The sequence below is a fragment of the Hesperophylax consimilis genome, chromosome 6 (assembly GCF_061612785.1).
Source record: "Hesperophylax consimilis isolate HC1 chromosome 6, BYU_Hcon_1.0, whole genome shotgun sequence".
Taxonomy (NCBI): Eukaryota; Metazoa; Arthropoda; class Insecta; order Trichoptera; family Limnephilidae; genus Hesperophylax; species Hesperophylax consimilis.
The window spans coordinates 17,307,110-17,330,183 of record NC_142841.1 but is presented as its reverse complement, the minus strand read 5'-3'; the positions used below and the strand labels follow the sequence as shown (position 1 = coordinate 17,330,183).

The 23,074-nt window shown below is 35.3% G+C and overlaps 1 protein-coding gene across 3 annotated transcripts in view; it reads left to right on the top strand.

Annotated features, from left to right (window-relative positions):
- Nucleotides 1-23,074, top strand: part of LOC149422999 (uncharacterized) — a 259,856-nt gene that overhangs the window by 149,801 nt on the left and 86,981 nt on the right. For all 3 annotated transcript variants that reach the window (XM_089632415.1, XM_089632417.1, XM_089632416.1), the window contains one exon: nt 15,215-15,368. In XM_089632415.1, the coding sequence (XP_089488541.1) occupies nt 15,215-15,368 (154 nt within the window). The remainder of the gene's footprint in view (nt 1-15,214; nt 15,369-23,074) is intronic.

Genomic DNA, 23,074 nt, shown 5'->3' with positions numbered 1-23,074 from the left:
TATTACCTCTTATTGATCTTTTGATCATCGTGGATACTCGCTACCACTTGGAAATTACACTCCTTTTTTAAGATTTTCAAGCAGAGAAAGAATGTAAATACATTGTATAAATTCCTCGACAATTATAATAGTTTCGTGACATTTATATTGTAAAGTATATGCTCTGTGTATCGATGTACATAATTATGAATAGAATATTCCAACTTGAATTTCTTTTAAACATTTATTTTTGGGATTAATAAGCTTATATAAATGGTAGGTATATCAATGTCCCCCCTTTCTGAAAGATAGATCTATTTTTCGACTCCCCAAACGCTTATACATTTAATTTATATGTGCAATAAATACGAATTTTAATAATTTAAAAAAAGTAATTTCGTTTCAAAATTAAGAGTTTTTATTGGAAGTCACCCCATTTTACGGTACCTAGTGTTTGCAAAAATAATTACCTTATGAACGTTGTTTTTTATTATGTAATAGCAGACCTTATCGTGGAAATTTCCATATTCGCTGATTATATTATGATGAGATTATAGAGGTATTGATAATAATATTGTTAAGCTAACATTTTCCTGCCAACAAGAGATTTGCTTTACCAGTCAATTATTAAATTGTTAATATAATATAATATAATAATAAAAAAATGTTCGTTTAATTCAACTGAACAGACCGGTGAGTACAATAATCTGTATGCAATGTAAAAGCGTACATATGAATTAATTGCAGGATAATAATAAATAAAATAAAATAGTTGAGGCGATGCACTACGTCGTGTAATATTTTAAATTGAGCTGCTATCAATAACAACCCTTACGTAGGTGGCGATAAGGTTTAAATTCCCGTTTAACACCATCCGCCTGTTTTGATTTATGCAAGAAAAAAACATGGCCAAAAAGTGCCTTTTATTTTATTTTGTTGATGTTCAGGCATTAATATTTAATTTTTTTCCGATCATTTTATAAATAACTTAATTTGCCACATAATACAATAAAATCATAACCTAAAATGGGTTCGTAAGAAGGAGATTTTGAACTTTAAAGCAGTTTTCATAGGCCTATACATTATTTTTTTCTGGGCTTATAAAAAGACATATATGTAAAAAATACTCGATTATTGCAAAGGTCAAGATGTATTCTACTCGCAGCATTTAATTGAAGCATCTGAAACATTTCTAGGCGACCAAATTTTCAAACCAAAAACACATGATTTTGCATTACTACGTAAGGTATCGCCTTAACGTATTTAGCACTTGTACTACGGTGGCTTGAGGCAAATTCTCTATGTGTGGTGTAGGGGAGCCCCTTGCCACTGGGCTAAGCGCTACGGCCTGGACGAGCGTGTTTTCCGATTTCCGGTAGCGCTGACTCGTCCCGGTTATACTGTATTTGCATTGTGTTTACGACGCCATAATGTGTACCTTGTCCATAGTTTACACTAACCAAATCATCTTTGTATGTATCAGTAGTCCTGCTGGAAGACCAGCATTCAGAATTGAAATATTGCTTTAAATGGAATTAGTCGTGCATGGTCACCAAATCTGACTAGCTAGGTACTTCTCAACTTTCCTCTACTCCATCTCCTTCCCCTCTCCACTTCATTTGACCTTACAACATAACTAAAATAATTCTGGAAGCCACAGTCCTACTAGCCACTTAAAATCTTCTTATGTGTTATTTTTAAATAATTTTTTTTGAATTTTTTCTTTTGTTTTCGGTAATGAATTAATTAACCCAGTTCCCGACATCCATTCGAGCAGAATAGACTCGTTGTCGATGACAATGCATTCTTTTGGTGGCGATACAATTGTTATTATTTTGTAAAAGCCGCTATAATCGGCGTTAATAAATAAATAAATAGATACGTACACTCACGCGGACATATATGAATTTCTCTGAAATCGGTTGACATTACTAGTTAATATACGGAATAGATGTCCGTCCTACCCAATCGGTATTTTATGAGGTTGGTAGAGTTGTTGACTACAGTTAATAATAATAATATTTGGCTAATTTTTATAGCGCCGTTTTCGTGAAAAATGATCTCAAGGCCGCTGTACAATTATATTTCTTAAATAGTTAATACTAGAACTACTGACTTAAAACTAGTGACTTACCTCTAAGACTTATATCTAGTGACTTACGACTAAGGCCTATAACTACTATCTTAATGACATATATATTTACATGCTCGTATGTAGAAACTTACAACTAACATTAACAATCTAATTTTACTAGCGCCAGAGGAAGAAGGAAGTTCTATTATATTAGGGTGTTTTTATAATTCATTTTAGAACACAGGTGCAAAATGCCCCCAATGGGTTAGCTGGATATATATCTTAAATTAATGAAATTAATCGTCGATCTTTAACGCATTCTTAAATTATCGCATCTTCCGGAATGCATAGCTCAGAAATATAAGGTGGCGCCATTTCGTTGATAGCTTTAAACCAGAGGTTCCCAAACTTTTTTTCCCCGTAGACCACTTGCCAAATATATTTTTTTCCGTAGACCCCCTGCCTGCGGAATATTGAATTTTCCTAAATCTATTAACGTCCCACGTGATAATAATTTCTCTTTTTCGTAAGAAGATTCCCTTCCCTTGCCTGCCCTACAACCGGGTGGCGCACAGTGGGCTGAAAATCGCCTTTCATAGACATAGAGACTTGAATTTCCAAGGGTATTTTTTTGGCTAGAAATGGATTCTGCTGATCATTAATTACTATGCTATAAAATTTCGTACGAAGCAATTGCGTGTACAAATGAAGGAGTTATCATTTTTTTAAGAAAAATTTGTATGGCACTGACATTAAAAATGAGGCTATCTCTGGAATCATAAGGTTGGCCATTCTATCCTTACACACATATATACTACTATTTATTTGTATTTTTTTTACTTCGTAATGTGGCGCAACTTAAGTTGTTATTGATAGGCAGCCAAAAAAAATACCCTTGAAAATTCAAGTCTCTATGTCTATGAAAGGCGATTTTCAGCCCACTGTGTGGCGGTATAATTCCTTTGTCTTTAAATTGTGCAGACTTGTGAGGTATTACACCAAATGAAAATGGAGCAGGATAGGATAGGATAGTAGCTAGCCCTACAGCTAGCCCCCTTAAGTTCTTTGTTAGCGCTTATTCCGATCAGTTCTTCTTGTCACATGATCCGATTCTTCAACATTCCACTTCCACAGTCAAAATGTCCTCAAAATTAGTTTTGAAGTCTGTGTGAAGTACATTTAAATGTTGAACGTCATTATTACCCTGGACGTTTTTCAAAAAAAAGTTGGGAATCTAGGAAAATTCGCGGCTTTCGATGTGCAATGTTTTGCTTCAATATATTAATACTGACGAGAAAAGGAACGTATAATTTTATTTGTATACCTCAATAAACAACTTTACGAAATATAAAAATACAAATATCAATTAAGTAATTTCTCAGTCTATTACTAGTATTACGTGTGTTATTTGTGTTAGGTGTATTGTGTCATTTACGGAACTCCTAAATGTTGACTTAAGGTAAATGGGGGTCCGCTCGTATGTACCCCCATTTGAATCTCGTGGACCCCCAAATTTTTTTCTCGCTAACATAGACCCCCAGCAAGCCGATATCGACCCCTGGGGGTCTATATAGACCACTTTGGGAACCTCTGCTTTAAACACCATCCAGCATAGCTTGTACTGGATCCTTTCAGGACACTTCACCCAGTGAAGATTTCGGAGGTGTTCCGAAATGTGCGAAAACTTGGGTACCACGGTGATTAACCTTGCTGCGGCGTTGAACACTGATTGTAGTTTATCAGTTACGCATTTGGGATGTTTTGTTTTTTTCGGGTTGATTTCTTCCTACATTTGTTTGTCCAAGCATGATGGCGTTTCTGCCTACGCAATCAATCAATCGTTCAAGTAATGAGATTTAGTTTGATTTTGGGATGAGTCATACCACTTTATGGTTGGTAGGATTATTTATTAATAAAGCATTGTGTACCTATACAGCATGTTTTGCCCGTTTTACTAAACACACATTATCCCATTGTTCGTCAATGTCCGCGTTGAATGAATCATTATTTCATTAATGTCAAGTGGGACATTGGTTCGCCATTTGTAAATGTCAGACAAAGGTCATCTTGTATTTTGAAAGAATTAGTTGTTTTGATTATATTATTGAATCTTTAGGTTTTATTGTATTCGGTCGTTTTTTTTCCACGTAACAGTGAATATTTTGAATTGATTTAAAGCTAATTTTTGTTATTTTACTGGGCTCTTTCACTTCATTTTCAGAATCTCGTAATTTATTACGATGTGTTTTTTTTCCTGTAAATGAATAAAACACTGGTAATTCATTTCCAATGGATTTCCAAGAATTAAATTAATTAGTAACTCTTTGATAAGTACCTACCTACCCTTCTGTTGAAAAACTGGTAAGCGATTAATAATGGTTGTTATTAACTCGTTTTTTTCAAATATAAAAATCTGTTTATAGCCGATTGATTTTGTGTACTTTTGTGATGTTTTCAAGACTTGCAGAATAACATTTAAGCAATATAATTTCGATTGTTTGTAGATAGCATTCTAAATGTTTTTACGTAACATTCTAAAATACACAATTCTTTTGTTTTCAGTACGCACGGATAAAAATGAGTATTGCTAATTTATTAAGCATCTCTTCAAATTATTGGTAATCCGGTTAAAAACGAGATTGCAGGCCGTTTCTTCATAAACTTTTAGTAAATTACGTATGCATTATCATTATAACGATGTTTTCGCATTTCGTCAATATATAGTATCAAGGCAAATGCATGTGCATTTACGTGTGTTCCGATATATTAGGAATTTACTAAAAGTTTGTCAGGAAAGGGCCTGCAATCCCGTTTTTAACCGGATTGCCAATAATTTGTAGAGATTCTAAATAATTTAGCAATATTAATTTTTCTCCGTGCACATAATGATTTTATGTCGCCGTTCTTACAATAGTGGATGGTGTAATTTTTAGCATAGTTGCCATCCAAGCAGTTGATCGGGGTTCGGTTCTCGGCCGTGGCAATTTTTTGTTGTTGATTAAATATATATATAAACATATCATATTTATTTAAACACAAAAATATCAATTCCGTGATTTTTCACAGGTCTTCGAGTTTAAGTATTATGAATAGAAACTATTTCATAATATTAACGAATTATATTAATATATTTATAAAGTATTGATAGAGTTTTTAGTGTTTTCTTGCGGTATCAACAAATCAATTACTGTCATAACGTATTGAAAAAATGTCAGAATCGCTAATTCTCCAGGAATAGGAATCCCGAAAAAATCAGCATCTCAAAAATATCACCACCTAAGAAAATATTGTATTAAATCACATGAGAACCTGTACACAGATTTTTAAAAGAATTTTCAAACACAGTGCTTTAGTACCTATTTATACCTAGAATAAGGTAATGTAAAATCAGTAAAAAATATAATTTATCTTGCTTTCAAACATCTAGAGACATCAAGAAACGAACGGAGGAACACTATTTCAACGTCAGACATAAATTATTACCATCACGATCTGTTTCCCCAATCACATTTGATTCATACCGCGTCAATCCACAGAGATAGATATTCGAAAGTTGACTTTTCGTTCCTTGAAATGCGTCGGCTTTGGGCAGGTAAGTATTGTAGGCAAGGAAGGCTAATGGGAGATTTACACGATGCTTTTCTCATACCGATCCCCATTTACGTTTTCTATGTTTTAAAATGGGTATTTCATCATTTTTTTAAACTAAAACGCTCTTTTAAATTAAATGAATATGTTTAAATTGTCTGACAGAAGGATTTTCACCGACTTGGTAATTCAAAATAATGCATTTGATAGTCCAGAATTGCTTGCATTGATAAGCTTTCAGATTCCACTACGTAATACTAGAAGTCGAGATTTATTTCAGTGCAGAAATTATGGTACTAACTACCATATGTATTCCTCATTGCGCAGAATACTTATGGAGGGAAAATTATACAGAGTCAGTAGACATCTTTAATTTATCCATTTCATACAGATAGTTGCCATTAGAGTATAAATAATGTTTTGGGACGGTACTAAATCGTTAAAAATTGTAACAATTGAACATAATCATAGCTTCTGCCATTTGCCTTTGCCGTTGCCATCAACAGATCATCAAAAATACGAAATTTAGAATACCTAAAGTAATACACGCGACAATATTTCCATAAACATTGAACCTAATATTATCGCAAACATAAAAAATAGGGCTTGGCTGTACACATTTTTTATGCAGACGCAATATTGATTCAATACACGCTCACAATCAGTAAAAGCGGCGTATCCTGCCATGATATTTCTGCAAACATGAAAAATAGGGCAGTTTGGTTCAACGTTTGTGCAATATTTTAAATATAAAACTCCGCCATCTTAAAATGTACGAAAATCGGTACCAAAATAGAACACTTTTTTATTTCAAATCCATTTGAAAAGACGATCCGTATGTAAACTGGGCGCAAAAAGCATCGTGTAAACGCCCATTAGGCTGCATTCGGCCCAGCGCGAGCGCGACTGGCGGCTAGCGGCCAGCACTGACAGGAGAGAAAGCCGGTACCGCTCTCCGGTCCGTTTGCCGCGAGTCACGAATCGAGCGTGTCAAAGTCACTGCCTTTACCCTTTACCTCGGCGGAGTCTAGTTCAACAGGACCGAGGGCAAAGCGTGGTGCAGTGTCTGAAAGTCTGAAGTGCTGCTACGGCTTACAGGGTGACCCAATCTTTTGGCAGACTAGATTCTAGATTCAATTCACACTAATCTGTTGGACCACATATATTACCTGTCTATTGCATAGAGTTGATCACGTTATTCCCGCTGGGCCTGATAAAGTCCTCCATCTGAATTGACATATCCCTAACATTCAATATTTTGTAAGTCTCTCTGATAGGGGGCATTTACGGACTTGTTCAGTATCTTAAGGCGATGCTATACGTCGTGTAATATTTTGAATCGAGCCGCCATCAATAACTCTCCTTACGTAGATGGCGATAAGGCTTAAATTCCAGCTTAAAACCATCCAGCTGTTTTGATTTAGGCAAGAAAAAAACATTGCCAATAAGTGCCTTTTATTTTATTTTGTGGATGTTCAGGCATAAATATTTAAATGTTTTACGATCATTTTATAAATAAACTAATTTCCCACATTATACAATAAAACCATAACCGAAAATGGGTTCGTAAGTAGGAAATTTTGAACTTAAAACAGTTTTCATAGGCCTTATAAATAATTTTTTTCTGGGCTTATATAAAGACTCGATTATTTCAAAGGCCAAGATGTATTATACTCGCGGTATTTATTTAAAGCATCTGAAACATTTCTAGGCGACCAAATTTTCAAACCATAAACACATGATTTTGCATTACTATGTATGGCATCGCCTTAACGTGATTTTATTACGATTTTATTTTATTAAAATAGATACAAGCAAATATTTAAAAATTGTATAACATTTGCAGTCAATGTATTATATATTTGATTGATAAAAGCAAATATTTAAAAATTGTACAACATTTGCAGGCAATGTATTATATACTTGTACAGCACCCTTGAAGTGATTTTGCACAAAAACGGCGCTAAAAAAAACATCCAAATATTATTATTATTACTTTATACATAACTATCTAGCACGGGGTTGTTCTACCAAAGACAACTTAAGTCAGTTCGTAGGAACCTTTCAACAGAGGCAACTAAACTACTTGTGAACTCATAATATATAGTATCACGTCTTGACTATTGCAACGGCATCTATGCAAGTATTCCTAAATGCGAAACTGATAAACTACAATCAGTGTTCAACGCCGCAGCAAGGCTTATCACCGGGGTACCCAAGTTTTCGCACATTTCAGAACACCTCCGAAATCTTCACTGGCTGAAGTGTCCTGAAAGGATCCAGTACAAGCTATGCTGGATGGTGTTTAAAGCTATCAACGAAATGGCGCCTCCGTATATTTCTGAGCTATGCATTCCGAAAGATACTGGTCTAAGTCAGTCAACTCTTAGATCAGCGATACGAGGAAGAATATTCACACTATTGAAAGGTTCGGGTTTCCTCTCGGTGGAAAATCTTGAGGCTTAAGTTTGTGAATATGATTTTAGTTTTTTTTTTTTTTTTTTAATTTTTTTTTTTAAAATTTTTTATATATAAATATTCAATAATATTGTTATTGGGTTTATAAAAACCGTTTATTTTTAAACAAGTTCTGCTGTGTAATTATTATTACGCGTGACAGCTGTTTCGACCTCTGAAGGTATTATCAAACTGTTTGATAATGCCTTCAGAGGGCGAAACAGCTGTCACGGGTAATAATAATTGCACAGCAGAACTTGTTTAAAAATACAGTGTGTGGCAAGCCTACGCACGACGGAAGTGAAACTTTTATTATTTTTCTCTCTCTTTTCATTTCATTCTCTCCTTTTTTCTGTCTATTGACATATTTATAAGTAGCATATGATAAAAAAATTAAAAGTTATAAAAATATGGGATTCGAACCCGGGTCCTGCATAACGAGTGTCGAACGCTCTGCCTCTAGACCGCGAGGAGAGATATTTCGCGCGACGCGGCGTTATCGGGCTTGATTAGTAATTTTAATGATTCAAAATAAAAATAATTAATCAAAATACCGAGCGACTCTACCGGCTCGATTTGTAAGCTATATTTCGACCAAAATATCATATAGGTACCGTAAATTAAAGTAAAGGTAAATTAACAAATTCATGTAATTTTTTACTACATTATTACAAATTGTTGATAAAAAAAAATAATTAATCAAAATACCGAGCGACTCTACCGGCTCGATTTGTACGCTATATTTCGACCAAAATATCATATAGGTATCGTAAATTAAAGTAAGGGTAAATTAACAAATTTATTTAATTTTTTAGTACATTATTACAAATCGTTGAAAAATAAAAATAATTAATCAAAATACCGAACCACTCTACCGGCTCGATTTGTAAGCTATATTTCGACCAAAATATTATATAGGTACCGTAAAGTAAATTAAATTTAAATTAACAAATTTATCTAATTTTTTACTACATTATTACAAATCGTTGATAAAAAAAAATAAAAGTTATAAAAATATGGGATTCGAACCCGGGTCCTGCATAACGAGTGTCGAACGCTCTGCCTCTAGATCGCGGTTATTACGTATTCGACCAAAATATCTAAAAGTCGCAGCACGAGAGCATTTTATCACTTTAAAAAAAATTATTATTAAAAAAATCACAAAAAGAAAAAAAATAGTTAAAGCGGGGATCGAACCTCGGTTCTTCACGAGGACAATCGGGCGCTCTGCCTCTAGACCGCGAAGCTGAGTTTGGAGAGTGACCTAAAGTAGGTATATAATATTGGCTAGGCTCCTATAGCGAAATGATCACGGTTTTTCATGACGGTCATGAATTGGTTTTACTCCGGTCCTCGAAATTGCATAACGCGCGTAAAGAAGTTTCACTTCAAAATAAAAATTGAGTTCTACAAATTAAACTTAATAACAATAAATATATGATTTTAGTTGTTGAGTAACTTATGTATAAACATTAGGTTTATTTCACTTTGCATTGTTTCTTGCTGGGTCACCCTGTATTATCTAACTGCGAGAGATATATACATAGTGTAATATAAAGTAGGCGAGGTAACCCCGCGGCAAAGCCTTTTTGTCAAAGGAAATCCACGTTTCATTGTTGTTGTTTTGCCGCGACCGTGAACTTGGAACTTGGAAACCACGCATCTGGAATCATTAGCCATAAATAGTCTGGCTACATCATATTACCCAGAGTATGAATTATGTGATGGATTGCCCGTGTGGGTGTTTCGTTTCACGGGCAATACCATTCAGAATACACCCCTTTACATTGGATAGCTACGATGACTAGCAAGGGTCTTTGTTTATTTATTATTTAGAATTCCTCTATCGCTTAGCCTATATTTAGTATCAGAGCCTTTTTTAGGACTGCTATTCTTTTATTGAATTCCAATACCCATCTTCAATAATTCTTCATTATCATAGGTTTATACGTACTATCACAATCACGTGATGTTTTTTTGAATTGACGTGATGAATTTTCATGGTGATATTATGATTAATATGAATTTCTTTCTGTGAAATGCAACACGCTTCAGCTCTTACATCCGCACGCTGTTCACTACTTTACGTCATTCAATTTGCACTTCTTCCTCTCCTGGAAACTTGTATTAGTCGTATCTAATATCTATTAGGTTCAAAGATAGACGTATTTGATTTCAAAATTAGGGTGTTGGATTAATCTTAAATAGTCATTTGTTTCTCAATATCTATTTCGAATGCTGGGAGTCTTTTGGCTGTCTCCTTTATTAGAATCCATATTTCTCAGTCATACAGTTTGAGTATTTGATAAAAAAACGATCGATTCGTTTAGTGGATCAATACGGTAAGGCAGAAACGTGGATTATTTATGTCCCTAGCTTAATAATTGTTTTTCCCTTTTTCTTCATCGTCTGTGTTTTTATTCTCGGCCAGTCTACTACGCTCTACATCCCCGGTGCCTACTAAAAAGGGCCACTTGTGTGGATCGCCTTGTATTTATTGTACTCGTTTCATTTGGTTTGATACGCTTGAGTGGTTCCCACAATCGAGATAATGGTCCTTATACGACGGTAGCCGATGTCCGCACGAGTGATTGCGACCCGCGCAGCTTTATACGGAAATATTTATTAACCGATTAATGTAAAATCAAAAGATTTATGCTGTAAACCTTCTTCGAAACAGCCTTTTTATACGCATTTCATATTTACAAGATTGCAAGTAAGTCTGTAAAAATAATAATATTAATATGTTGTGTGGAAACTCGGCTTTATTGAATTTACTGCTTTATGGTTCGGCGGAATCTTGATAAGATTTAAAGTTGTCGGTGTGCAATCAAGTAATAGTGGAACATGTATTGCTTCTACATTATTTACGGGCGGCTCATACGTAATGTGTATTTACATTACAGGCACTTATCGATTGTTTTTCGATATCTCGTCGCAGTTTTGCGGTGTAAGGTTTATTTTAACTAAATTAAATCGAGAAATTTTAAATATGCATGCACTTATCTGTATGAACATGTTATTTTTAAAACTCCTGCAAGCGTCTGTACGTAGGTATACATAAAACCTGACATGATATTTCTATGAATTTTGGCCATTTTTCAGAACAAATAGTTTTTTGTTGATAATTTTGTAACAAGAAATAATTGATTTCAAATTCCAATTTTTATTTATTATAGAAATAATTGATTTCAAATTCCAATAATTTGCATTGTAATTGTCTAGAAGTGACAGAGATTGCTTTTTCCGTACAATTGTATAAGATTTAAAACAAACAAAAACATAAATAGGTCACGGAACACCACTGATGCGTACCCGCACTTTTCCGAATAAATAACCATATACTTTTTATTGACACCAAGAAATAAATCTGTCAATAACTCTAATAGTGGGTATTACAACACCCTTATGCAGGAGCACAAAGAAAATGTGGTCAATGCGGTCAACTTTATTCGTTGAAATATTATTCTTCTTTACAGTAACAAAAACCACACCGTTTCACCTGTTTTGGAAAGCTAACCGATATGTTGGTAATATAAATCATCCTTCTTCAGGCTTAATGCATCCAATCTGTAAGCATATTTATCTCTAAAAAGTAAACATTCGTATATTCCAAGTATATATGAACAGATGCATTCTGCAAAGTGAATAATAATGATACAGTAATTCTACCACGCTGAAAGGAAAGTGTTTAAAAGCATGATTGTGTAATTTCAGGCCCTCGATAATAACGCGAGTATTGCGGTGCGAATGTTTCTGTTTTAGTAATCCTTTGCTGGTTCAACTGTGTTCAGTATACTCAAGGGGATTATCGTGTTTATAAGCGTATGAGATATTGCAGAGTTTCCTAAACTTATTGGGCTCACAGCCTCCATTTTATAGAGATATTATTATGATATATTTTTTATCAGCGTCCGCCAGGTTCACTCCTTCTCACCGGAGTATCCCGAAAGAAAACATAGGCACTGAAGGAAATAGATTACTCTCAATGCATATTCATACTCAATTTACTAATTGTGGTGTTATGATAATTAGCAGTGTTGCAAATTCCACTGTCGAAAGTATACTTTTCAAGTGTTGATTTTCAATCGACAGGATATAATATGCATTTTGTACGTTTCCTTGGAAGAAAGCATGCTTAACCAATCATGAACGGTTCATAAGTTTCGTCCAGCTAGTACACACAACGCACAACATACATTCCCAACTAGCAAAAAATTAGGCATTCAAAAGGACAAAATAAATACTGCTAAACCATGCAAATGACGACTCTTAAAACGATATACACTCACGGTATGATTGTATGGGGCGGTGTAGCTAACACTAGTATGGACTCTCTCGATACAGCCCAAAAACCTTAATTAAAATCATTACAAAAAAACTAGACTAAATTCTCGATCGTACAGTTACTTAAAGACTTCGCTGTACTGAACACACATCAACTATACATCTAACTTGTATCTACACATTACCAGACAAACTGAACCATCATACTGCACAACACAATTACGAAACAAGACATAGACATCAACACATGACTCTGAAGACAAATACTACGAATGGACAAAGACATTATCATAAACTGGCTCTAATTGAAACAAAATAATAATCCATAAAGATATTAAAATATTGATATATCACCTGATAAAAATGTTAATCTGAAACACGAAATTCACACATGGATAGCCAACAAAGGCAATATATATATTGCAGGCAGATAACTTGTACCGTATAACAATACACTCCACGCCTGTATTTTATCTTTTCTTCTCATTTATTTATTTCTTTCATTTTTTCACTTTCTCTTATTTAATCCTTTTATTTCATTTGCATTTTTTTCTACTTTTTATTACTCGTAACCATTTATCTCTTTTAATTTATTAATTTATATTTTCTTCTCATTTACTTGATATTAAAATTAAATAAAATTTCTGCCACCTCGGCCTATTCATATACGAGTATCTTAAATTAGAATATGATAATACAATGTTCAGAAATTTCTTTTCGTGTCCAAATATTTCTTGATACTTGCTCGAACTTGTCTAGCGCATGTGTCGCACGCCTCTTGGAGTCTGACCTAATTTATAGGTACGATTCTTTCCACATTTTGTATGTTTTTCAAGTCGAAATTTTTTAACGCCTTCTCATTTCCCTCTCCGGCTCCCTTTTGTCTTTCATTGCGTTCCTTTTGCCTCTGAGGCATCTCCAACGCTTCGAAGTGGCCAATTCGCCCACTTTGGGAATCACTGGCACCCAGCGCTTTGTGAATATTGCAACCCATGCGGATATTGCCCTCTTAACTCCGCAGGATAATTGGTCTAAGATGTAAGTAGCTTCTCCGGAGAGTGAGGCGGGAATTAAAACGATCCGATACTTTGGTAATGCGAAGCTCGCACTACTAAAGTATCACTATAAAGAGCCGCCCTGGTTGGATGTTAAGCCACTGCTCGTGATTTGACTAAACCTGAAATACACTTCGGTATTATGGGATTACTCTAATGCTATGAAGTGGACATGACAGTCGTGACGGTTTAACTTCGGTATTGATGATTAAGTTCATCTAAGATGCGATACACCAATTTCTTCAATCCTCCATGAATATAGATATTATTTATTTGTAAAAAATAATAAATCTCAATATCAGACTTTATTTGACGATATCAAAGTCGTCTCTGAAAAACGCTTTCGAAAGGCAAATATCCGTTCCCAGCAAAAAAGTGACATCTGTCCATCAATTTAATGAAAATTATCTGTCGAATTTACGTATCAAAATATGTTTTCAGTGTTCAAAGGAAATTTTTAAAGATTAATGTTTAAAAAAAATAGTCATCACAAAATAATCCTAACAATGTTTAAAAAAAATGTTTATTTTTTAAATATGTTGCCATTTTTAATGTGTGTTTGCATTCTGTGTCATTTCAGTGGTTAGTTTCATTCGATGGCTTTAAAAGCTCGATTATTTTGTTAAAGTGGAGCAATCCCCCTCATTCCTCTAGAGTGTTGACAGATGTCTTCCCAGCGCTGTGTGAGGTCCAGCGGTGGAGGCAGCGCTCGGGATAAAGCGATTAGTGACGTAATGAAGCGTCCTCACATGCGTGATGCTCCATTATCGGATTATCGGACAACGGACGGGAATTCGATTTTGATTCCTTTGGGGGTTCGTTATCATTTATCCTTCTTGCGTTCCTGCTCAATTACTCTTGGGCCACTGACTTACCAATCTAAGTTTCTAAGATGGTATTTAGAATCTTATTTTTTATAGCGGCTTAGGTTTGTGGTAGTTGATACTTGCGTGCGCTGTGTGCTGTTGTTGTAGCAATAAATCAGAAATAAAATGTCACTGGAGTATTTTGTACGTAATAAAAGCTTCAACTCTGGAGTATTTAGGGTTTTTATTTTGATTATAATCTTTGCCTCGCTTACAACCCAAGGTTTAGAACAAGATTTCACACTCTACACATTTGTCCTAAATGGTGAAGACTGCAAAGTTGTCCGACCTTGACTAGAAGTAGGTAGCAACTTGGCTGATAACTCCAAAAGCCCGTGAAAATCTTACATGATATCTGAATTTCAAAATTAATCTTTCTTTTCTGAATTCTTATTCCTTGAACAATTATTGAGAGGAAAAGCCTTCAATCATACAATTATTGAAAGGAAAAGCCTTCAATCATACAATTACTGAGAGGAAAAGCCTTCAATCGTACAATTACTGAGAGGAAAAGCCTTCAATCGTACAATTACTGAGAGGAAAAATCCTTCAATCATACAATTACTGAGAGGAAAAGCCTTCAATCGTACTATTACTAAGAGGAAAAGCAATCAATCATACAATTACTGAGAGGAAAATCCTTCAATCGTACAAATACTGAGAGGAAATGCCTTCAATCATACATTTACTGAGAGGAAAAGCCTTCAATCATACTATTACTAAGAGGAAAAGCAATCAATCATACAATTATTGAGAGGAAAAGCTTTCAACCATACAATTTGAATAATGAATTGGTGAACTTTGGAAGCTTGATTGCTTAGCGACATATTTTTTTGTTGGATTTATTTATTTAGTTACTTTTTTACTGTTGATATTTTTTGTAATTTGTTTATCTTTCTTTTTTGCAGGTTATGGGCAAGCCTTTAGAGTCTCGGTCCTCGTCCAGGGGAGGCGCGGCGCGCCTCGGCTGCGGGGGCAAGAGGCGAGGGGCGCCGCTATCGCCCTCTCCGCACCCCCCGCCCGCACCACCTTCCCCGCCGGCGGACGACAAGCAGAGGAAGGGTGAGTCAAGCCTTCTTCCTACTTTCTACTTCCTACTACTTCCTCGAGATTACGCTCAAATCAGTTTAAGTATCCCATCAAAGGGAATGGAGACTATTCGCAACGTTGTGTTGGCAGTTAGCACGCGATGTAGTGAACTATGCTGATGCGTGAGCAGTGTAGAACTTGTGAAATATCATCATCTTGGTGTATCCCCGATTTTAGAACTTAATTGTTTCGGTTGAACTTATTAACAATTAAAAAAAATATATTTTGGGTAATTACGTACACGAATCACAACTACCCAGATTCGGTAGGACTCAAAACAACCCCAATATCTGGAGCTGGTGAGGTTGAATAGGATGGTTGGGAGTTACCTAGTTATTCAGATTTGATTACTAAAGACTACTAGCAATGTTTAATGTTTGACTGGCGGTTTGTCACCAGGGTGATACTGAGAATATTAAACATGCTGGAATGTGTATGTGACAAGTATCTAGGATTTTTTTCTGACAGCATCCATTTTTTTGACAGTATCAAGTATCTAGGGTTATTTGTGACAGCATCCGTGGTCGAGGGGTAAGGCTCTCGTCTAGCAATCCAGAAATCGCGGCTTTTAAATCCCGACGTGCTCAAGTTAATTTTATTTAATTAATTTGTGTTCTTTTACACATTTTTTTTATTCAAAATAATATATAGGGAGAATATTGACGGCAAGTTCCAGAGTGGAAAATACCCTCAGTATCGCCCTGGTGTAAAACCACCTTTGAGAATTGAAACGTTGCTTTAAATGGCTTTATCCGTGTTTGGTGACCAGATCTGAGTAGCCAGGCACTTCCCCATCTTCGTCTATCCCGTCTCCTTCCCCTCCCACTACCTTCAGTCGGTTCACATAAAAAATAAGTAAAAAAATATCATCATGACATTTCCAACCGCATGTTTCTGAACTATCTTGGATTCACGTTTAACGCACACTTTTTGTTTTACTTTGTTTCGTTTATTTACCAATGAAATAATAAAAAATCCGAAATAAAATTATTTTTAAGAAGATCAAAACGGATTTATGTTTATTTTGAAACTTGCATTAAACTACGTTTATTTTATCCGACCCGTAAATCTTCAAAGCAACTTTATGTTAGTTTGTATCGTTCGCCTTATTCTTACGATTCTTCGAATGTCTGACTGGTTACATTTATTTATTTACGTAGTATCTTCGTAATGCTCCTTTTTATCGATCGAACGAAAAATAAATAATTCTAATTTCCATAGTTCTGATGGAAATGAAGTTGTAGCGGGACGTTTTCCATTGATTTAACCCTTAGAGTATTATGTTACTCTAAGAGTTAACATAATAATTTCAGGCTGTGCAAATTTCTTGACGTTAGAGCCCACCATTCTAGATTTCGAGGTGTGGGACAAGCGAACAGATTTTCTGCTATGTTGTTTAAATTTTGGGGTTTTAACCCGTGTTGCGCTTCCTTTTCCCTTTTCTGCCATTATTTCTGGCATCCTTAAAGTGTTCATCATCTGCGCAGATGACATCAGTGTGTTTGCAGTGCCATGCCCAGGGCAACATCATACTATTGACCTAAATAAAAAAATCTAGACAGCTCCTTAAATTTGTATAGCTTCTAGCTACTAACTTTGTTTTGTTTTTGTTTCTCCAATTCGAACATTCTTTCAAACGAATTACCCTTTCACTCACATGAAAGACCCGTATTAAGGGATTCAATCAAATAACGTCACTCGAATTCCCCCTATAACGTATTCCCTGTCCGAGTTCCATGTGGGGTATTCCGTTTTCCCTCTTTCAGTTCCGTGTGGGTATTTCGTATTCGTCGTTTTTTCCGTTTCCTCCTGTTTCACTAAACGCGCCGTATTACCCCACTGACCTTTTGTAATGCCCTCTTGACACAATACAATCACAATAAAGAGCTTTGCTCCTCCCCATCCCATCTTACCGTGCTGCGCCCACTTTCTCGGAGGGGGGCATCACACGAATGTTGGGAGAATGAGCCAATATTTATATAGTAAGTCAATGCGATAGTGGTCACTATTTAGATTAAAATGTAAATACATGTTATATTAATAAATTAAAAAAATATATATTTATTTTATTTTTATTACCTGATGATAGTTACAACCCGAAGGGAATAAATGGAACGAACAATTTTGTTTCTTATTTAATTTTTTTTATTTCTAAATGGAAACTATTTCAATGCTCCATAGATCATATTGTAAATGACATTGAGAGCTGAAAATGTTAGTATTGCTATAAAAATTCCAGTCGGAAAATATGTGCCAAATGTCATGAGATTTCTGTTGGAGAGCTTTTACCGCTTGAGATATCGTACAAATAGATTTTCTGCTTTATAAGATTAATCATGACGGCTGTATGGTCTTGCTTTGGCTTTATCTGACTAAAAAAACACATGAAAAGGTGACACAGCTCTTACGAATTTTCGGTTCCGCCGTATTTGACCAATTCTGTTGAAATTAGTTTTTTGTGTAATTATAATATCAATATTTGGCGGTGATATATAATCTTTATCTTAGTATTATGGTGGCTTCCCCTGTCAGAGTTAGGTGATTTCAATTGTCATGTTTTTAACTACTCAGTCGATTTTTCAGTCCACTTGTTGACGTGAAAACGTTTCCTCATTCTTCTCGACTATACGATTAAGAGTCATTCATCGCGTTATACGCTTAGCAGAAATAGTTTCTACTGTAGGTTCCTTTAGAAACTTATAATTTCATTTCCCAATTATGGACTGACGCATAGCGCCCTCTGAACGGTATCACCATACGCGTTGTTTTCATCGCTTTCAGTGAGAGAGACAGTAAAGAAAGGAAAGAAGCAGTTTTGTTAATTCTAGAAAAGTAATGGACAATGGACCCTGTATAAGGGGGTGTAATAGGTACCCAGTATGGTCTCGTTGTAGTTGTAGAACTCTCTTCAGTAAGAGCCGATCATTAACTCTGAGTGTATACACTTACACTGTGCCCGGTTTACTCTGTACACTGCTACGCCGGCAGCAAATAGAAATGGAACAAGAAAGCTTTTATTTCATATCAAAGGATTGGATTTACAAACGGAGAATATTGCGCAGATTTTATTCAAAGAGAGCTTAGCGATGGTTTTACTATAAGCGTGTTGAATAAATTGTAATTTTTATGCTGCAGGAAAATATAGCTCCTAATATCTGTGTTTTAATTTAACTAGATTATAATGAAATTCGCGCATTTTCGCACAGTATAAATATTAAAAAAATTAAATCAATCTAAAACACATTTTAGTAATCACATTTCCTTGTATAGCAGCTTTTTTAAGAGTCATATTTCATTTATATTGAAAAATGTTATCTGATATTATATTATATTATAACTTATCTGATATTATAATACCTACGCTAATGTCCATTGCATTACGTGATTGATTTCTCATTTAAAAAATATTCCTCTTTTTGATTCTAATGCTGTTACTCGTACCTATAAATCAACTTGTACATTTCCATCCTTCGCTGAGATTGTGTTCCGGGCATTCTCCGCTGACCTACTTAAGGCTTAGCTTTTCCGAAGTCCGGCTTTTGAGTGTACGTCATTTGCACTACAAAGCCATTGCGGAAATTACTTTGCGATTTGCTTCCTAAATCCGCCGAGTAACTTATTGCGGAGCTTAGCGACCGCTAATTATTTTATTAGCCTTATTTTTAGTTCTTTCAACCCTCTCGTTTTACTAACTTGTTTTTTCTGAACTCATTCGAGGTTCATTGAAGCAGAAGTAATGGATTTTCATTGTTGGGTTTGAGGTGTATCCATTAATAATAATTATACATCTACTTCAAGTTCAAATCGAATGAAAAGTCTTCACAATAAATCTTTTTTTATTAAGTTGGAAATATAATGAATAATGTTGATATTGATCCCCTAAATACATTTGATGAGAAAAAGTTCATTGTAATTCTCTTACATCTCCCTACTTGTACATTTTCTCTTGGGTTAATATGATTAGAAGGAACAAGTTTATTGAACGTCCACAATAATACAACGTAAACAGTTTATTTAAAAGGGATATTACCCCACTTCTATTTGGATTTCTTCTCTGTTAAAGCAATCAATGCTAGACGAGCGGGATATAAGGCTTACGTTACATACGCCCCGACATACAACTACCTAATACTTTGGGTTTGATTGCTTTCTGCGGAGCTTACTACGTTATTTATCGACGTAGGGATGATAACCCATTCCCGAATGGTAAACATTAGGGATAGCATTATACTTCACTTGTGTGGCTGAGCTGATTTTCCCAGTTGGCGGTTCTCTGATGAGATCTGTCAATATTGGGTATCTATATGGGAAATCGTTTCCACCGTTTCGGCGAGGCGCTTCCGGAAAAAATACATTTGCTAAACCGAACTTTTATCGCGATGTAATTCCCTTTCCGCTTTGATGTTCTAAATAATCTAAATGATAATGCATTCTAACATGTTTGTTCGGATAGAATTATAACAACGATGTTCACGTGTTGTACGATACATTATATTATCTCTCAAATGAACACAATAACAACTTTGCTCCGTGTCTATAAATAATTTCATTTGGAAAGTTAAAGTGTATTCCATTACGGGTAGAATTCGGAAAGGCAAGAGTTTTCCTTACATTTTAGTCTTATTATTGCTTTGTGTGGGAGTAAAGAAATTTAGAAAATCGCTCTTTTCAATTTACAACGGTAACAAAGCCTTTATAAACGAATTCCACCCACCCCTTCCCTCGCCAGACTCTCCACTCCCTGCCAACACCCACGTTTTCTGCTTCGGTCGATTTTTCTTACTATTCTATACACTTAAGTTGTACCGTAATAACCTTGAGAATGTCAAGTGAAGATAGTTCAAAACATTTTACAGTGCAAATACTATAAGATTCAATAATAAGTATATAAGACGTTACCTCTGCTTTCTTTGTTACAAGTTGTATCTATTATATTTTGCTTTACAAAATAAGTGTAGGAATCATCTTTTTGATACTTGATACATTGCTGATTTTTACATTTCCTACCATTCAGCATTGTATGCACATTATTATTCCAACGGAAGGCATTTAATGGTAGATTTGTTCAGAAATTTTGTATTAGCAATATGTGAAAGCTTTCATAAGTTCCCATTGTTGTCGATTGGTATTGTCTTTGTTTTCCAAAGTTGTGAACAATTATAATTATTTCATTGTATATATTAAATTGTACGCGAACCTCAGCAGTGTTCACCTTATTCAATGTGGCGGTAATTTTGACGTATCCCAGCGGCATAATGGTATAATACATCCCTATTTGTGTAATGTAATGACGTAAGCCGTTGGGGCTGTCAGGTTCGGTAATTAACACCCTCGTAGGAATACAAATATTATGGAAACAATTCACTGAAATTGATCATCTTCAGACCCAATTATCAGCTCTTTTTTAAATTCGAAAATAATAATATTTTCTTTTTTATGACTTTTCACAAAACGTAAGCTTCTTCTAGAAATAATTTGTCAGTAGCCGCTGCTGAGATATTATAACTCCGTTCGACTGCTAGCCGAGTATTCTACTCACCACACTCGTTTTCCTAGTTCTCAAGTGTGCTTTTAAATGGCTCAGGGTAGTTTTCTGAACTATTATTCCTCTAGTTGATAGCTTAAAGCTCTTCTCCCAACATTCTTCATTATTTTGATTTTAATTAAACGTTAGTTTTTAAATAAAATAAATTAATTGAGACTATGACTTAATTTTCCAACTTTGTTTTTTTATTTTTAAATTTTCGCGACTTTCAGAACCAGCAGCCACAAATAAATTGACAAATTAGTTGTTCATATAAGGTGAATATTTATTTAGTGAAAAAGGTTTTCTTTAGTATTATGGAAAAAGTTTTAATTGAAAATAAATGTGTTTTCGAATATCATCGTAAAAGAAAAAACATTGTTGAAATTCGTAAAAAAAAGTCGTGGCACGCACGCCGTTTTCAACCTGGCTTTTGGTATTAACGCGAATGCAATTCCAATTTGAATGCAACACGATATGCAAGTTTTTCACTCCGTTATTTAAAAGCATAAATAATCCGTATCTACCTTCACGGAATTGAATTAGTTTTTGCTTTGTTTACACGCGAACCGAAACGCGAATAATGAATAAAACTAGCTGTTACCGCAAACCTAATTGTTTCACATGTTCAGCGTACACTGTACACGCAAGATTCGCCGGATTATGGACCACGTTTCATCGCGTTCAGTTCGCTCATCGAGCGTAAATTCCGACACCAGGGAAGCAGGCGAGAACAGGGGTGGCTCTGCCGTTGTTATTGAATATTCAATGTAAATGGCGGAATGCGAGGACCCTCTGTCGAGTGAGTGTAGTGTGTACAGCGTACAGCTTACAGCTTGTTACACGTCACTCTTTGTGCGGTGGTTTCAACATCCCGACTCTCGGCTCTCGTTGCATGCTTGTACGCTGTACAGGCTCTACTGCACCAATCGTATTAGGGTGGATGTACTGCCAATGGAAATGAAGTTATGTGGTAATCTATTTGCTTGGTACTTTTGTTTGATTATATCATTTTTATAGCCACACGCCTGGGTTGGGGTATAAGTTGTACGGTATGTTTATTTAATACGGAGACGGTTTTCATAATTCCCTTCAGCATTCAAGACATTGAACTGTTATGCTCCGAATTTCACCTTATTCATTTGTCATCGGCCCAGTTTGTATAAGACAATTATTCAGCTTCGGTGTATTATTCTGATTCCAAGACTTAGCTACTTAGGTAATTCTCAGGGCGTAATATTGGAACCATAAATAAACACTTGTTTCTTCATCCTCCTAACATTTTCTACAGCTATCGGCATTTCCACTTAGTTACAACACGTTTCGTGTACGGTGGTTTCGTAGACCTAGTTCTGCTTTCTGCACGCTTTCCACTTTTGATTCCACACCTTGCATCGCAAAGTACACGAATGCCGCATTATCGCCGGGATAACCGGATAAAGTGTCTAAAACTTCGTGCTTGATTATTTTGTTTCTGTGCATAATTTACGTGTATTTTCGCTTGGCCTTTTGAAGTCGATATACCTGTTTCATTTCGCATGGAAAATCTATTATTACGAGACCATGACAGACGGGCATTATGCAAGTTTGTAAAGTTTCGAAAAATATTTGTTCAAACTGGCCGGTCAAAAGTTGTATGACCAACCTTTGTACGTATTTTAAAATATATTTCTGTCTGTTCGGCTTTCTGAATAATTTCGGTAGCTTTCGCTCTGCCGTTGTTTTGTCGTCGTATTAGGCCGTTGTATCATATTCTGTATAGGTATGTATAGTTACGTTTTATAAAAAAGTCGGATATATATGATTTAACGGCGTTAGCAGTCGTGACGTTTGTGAGAGAAACGTGTTTGTGATTTATTATTGGATTTGCGACTCAACAGTATGAACGCAGGCGTCGGTAAACGTGGATTTTATGGGGCTAAGTAAGGAGGAAAATCAAGACGGTAAAACAAGCGGCATCTTGTTTGTTCGGCGGGCCTCTTCCCGGGTTATACATCTACATACAATATCGATATCGCTATTCAATATGGTAAAATAATCGCTGTCTTTTTAAGTGTCAAGGTCAGATCAGATATAGATAGCTAACCGTGTGATAAACGAATGTGTAAATGTATAGTCGGTGTTTTAAAGGTCACGCGGAGGTGGTAGTTTGCAT